Below are 2,164 nucleotides of genomic sequence, written 5' to 3'. Positions count from 1 at the left end.
CAAGGAGATCGAGGCCGCCACTGAGATCCCCGCGGGCGACCTCAAGCGCAGCCTGCAGAGCCTGGCCTGCGCCAAGGGCAAGAACGTACTCACAAAGGTGGGGCTAAGGGGGGGGGGTTTCAGGTGGCGCGGGGCGCTTGTGCATGTGTGCTTGCCACGTGTCATCTTGTCAGGCGGCACCTCAGCGGATTTCACGGCAGTGCACGCAACCTGTCAGCGCCGGCCCCTCCTCCATCACCTCGCATCATGGTCCCACTGAGTGATCCACCCCCTACTTTCACCCTCAGCCGCTACTAGCCAAACATGGACCCTGTCACACCCTGCCGGGCACCCAGATTGACAGGACTTTGCACCACCAGCATCAATTCGAACCACGTCCCTCCCCCCTTCCCCCCTCCCCTCACCCCCCCCCAAAAGGTCCCCATGTCCAAGGACGTGGAGGAGGGGGACTCCTTCTCGTTCAACGAGAAGTTCAGCAGCAAGCTCTTCAAGATCAAGATCGGCACGGTGTCGGCCACCAAGGAGGGGGAGGCGGAGAAGAACGAGACGCGCCACAAGGTGGGGGCCACCCCAGAGGGGGGGGGCTGGGCGGAGGCTGGGAGGTGATGAGGGGCGCGTGCGCATGTGGTGGAGGCGCGGGTGCGGATCGCTGCTCTTTGCGGAGCACCGACGCACCGGCTGTGTCGCCCCCACCCTTGGCTCTTCACCTGTCAACGCACATGCGCGCGCGCACATGCACGCACGTACACACACACACACACACACACGTACACGCACAACACGCACAGCACATGCACACGCACGCATGCTCGCACACATACACACACATACACACACATGTACCCTCGCCTCCCACATTCATTACACCTACCCACACCCACACGCACACATACCACCCCCAGGTGGAGCAGGATCGCCAGCCCCAGATTGACGCGGCCATAGTGCGCATCATGAAGAGCCGCAAGGTGCTGGACCACAACACACTCATCACTGAGGTAGGGGGGCGGTCTGGTTTGGGTCTGGGTGTGCATTGCATGGCGAGCATGCGTGCGTGTTGCTTGGTGCGCTTGTGTTGCTTGTTCTGCGTATGTTTGTTGCTTGGTGTGTGTGTGTGTGGTTTGCTGGATGTGTGTGTATGTGTGTTTGGCAGAGAAAGGGTGAGAGAGTGGGTCACGCTCAAGCGGCATGTTGGGCTGGCGACCAAACACGAGTCCGCGGCCGTTTTGCATGTCGCCACGCGCATGGGCAAAATTGGCAGCACATGTGAAGGTCACGTTGCGCGCAGCCTTCATCATCCCCCTCTCGCACGTCCCAGCTGGGACTGTCAATGCCGACCTTGTGAATGCCCCCCTCGCCGCGCCCTCGCCCTTGCCGACGCGCTCCCCCCCGCACCCCCGTGCCGTGCGGCAGGTGACGCGGCAGCTGACGCCGCGGTTCGTGCCCAACCCCGCGGTGATCAAGAAGCGGATCGAGACCATGATAGAGCGCGAGTTCCTGGAGAGGGACGAGGCTGACCGGAAGATGTACAGGTATCTCGCGTGATCTCGCGTGATTTACGAGATCTGAGGCGACGGCGGGGGCCGTTGAGGGCGCAGGGCCGTGGTCGTGGGCGCCGGCTTCTCGCAGGCGGCGGGCGCCGGCAGCTGCGTGGCCGCAGCGCTGTCGGCGCGAACCGACAGACGTGGTAGGCGGGCCCTTGTTCTTCGACGCGCTCGCCAGGCGTCCAAAGCAGCAGCACCCGTGGCAGCGGCAGCGGCGGCGGCAGCAGCAGCAGCATCAGCCGAACTATCAGCGGGAGCGGCGCCAGCTGCGGCTGCTAAGCATGTGCTGCGGCAGCGGGCGCCGCGGTGGAGGGCCGGCGCCGTCCCTGTGCGGCCGCCGGCGCGCCGCCTGCCGCCCATCCTTGTGCGCAGCGGCGTGCCCTGGACCCAGGACAGGCGTTGTGGCCCTCGGCCTTCGCAGCGCCACCCGCGCTTCCTCGGCGCGTCGGGCACGCAAGCGGCGACGCGCGGCCGCCCTTTTTGCCGCAGCTTCCTTTGTCACGCGTCCGTCCCGAGTTTGTTTGTCTGTTGTTGTCATCGAGGCTGTTTCACTACCGGTGGGTCAGCAGGGTGGGAGGCTGTCGAGCCGGGGAGCAGCCCGTCGGCGCCCCCGGCCCCTCCAC

At 65.3% G+C, this 2,164-nt stretch overlaps 1 protein-coding gene across 1 annotated transcript; it reads left to right on the top strand.

Annotated features, from left to right (window-relative positions):
* Positions 1 to 303: 303 nt before the first annotated feature.
* Positions 304 to 1,542, top strand: MNEG_3746 (hypothetical protein; the record flags this gene model as incomplete). Its single annotated transcript, XM_014047784.1, has 4 exons — positions 304 to 312; positions 418 to 558; positions 903 to 995; positions 1,411 to 1,542. 4 exons carry the CDS (start codon positions 304 to 306, stop codon positions 1,540 to 1,542), a joined length of 375 nt encoding a protein of 124 aa, XP_013903238.1.
* Positions 1,543 to 2,164: the final 622 nt, after the last annotated feature.

The sequence above is a fragment of the Monoraphidium neglectum genome, assembly GCF_000611645.1.
Source record: "Monoraphidium neglectum strain SAG 48.87 unplaced genomic scaffold scaffold00486, whole genome shotgun sequence".
Lineage (NCBI taxonomy): Eukaryota > Viridiplantae > Chlorophyta > Chlorophyceae > Sphaeropleales > Selenastraceae > Monoraphidium > Monoraphidium neglectum.
Note: the sequence above shows the minus strand (reverse complement) of the source record. Positions and strands in the feature narration are given on the sequence as shown.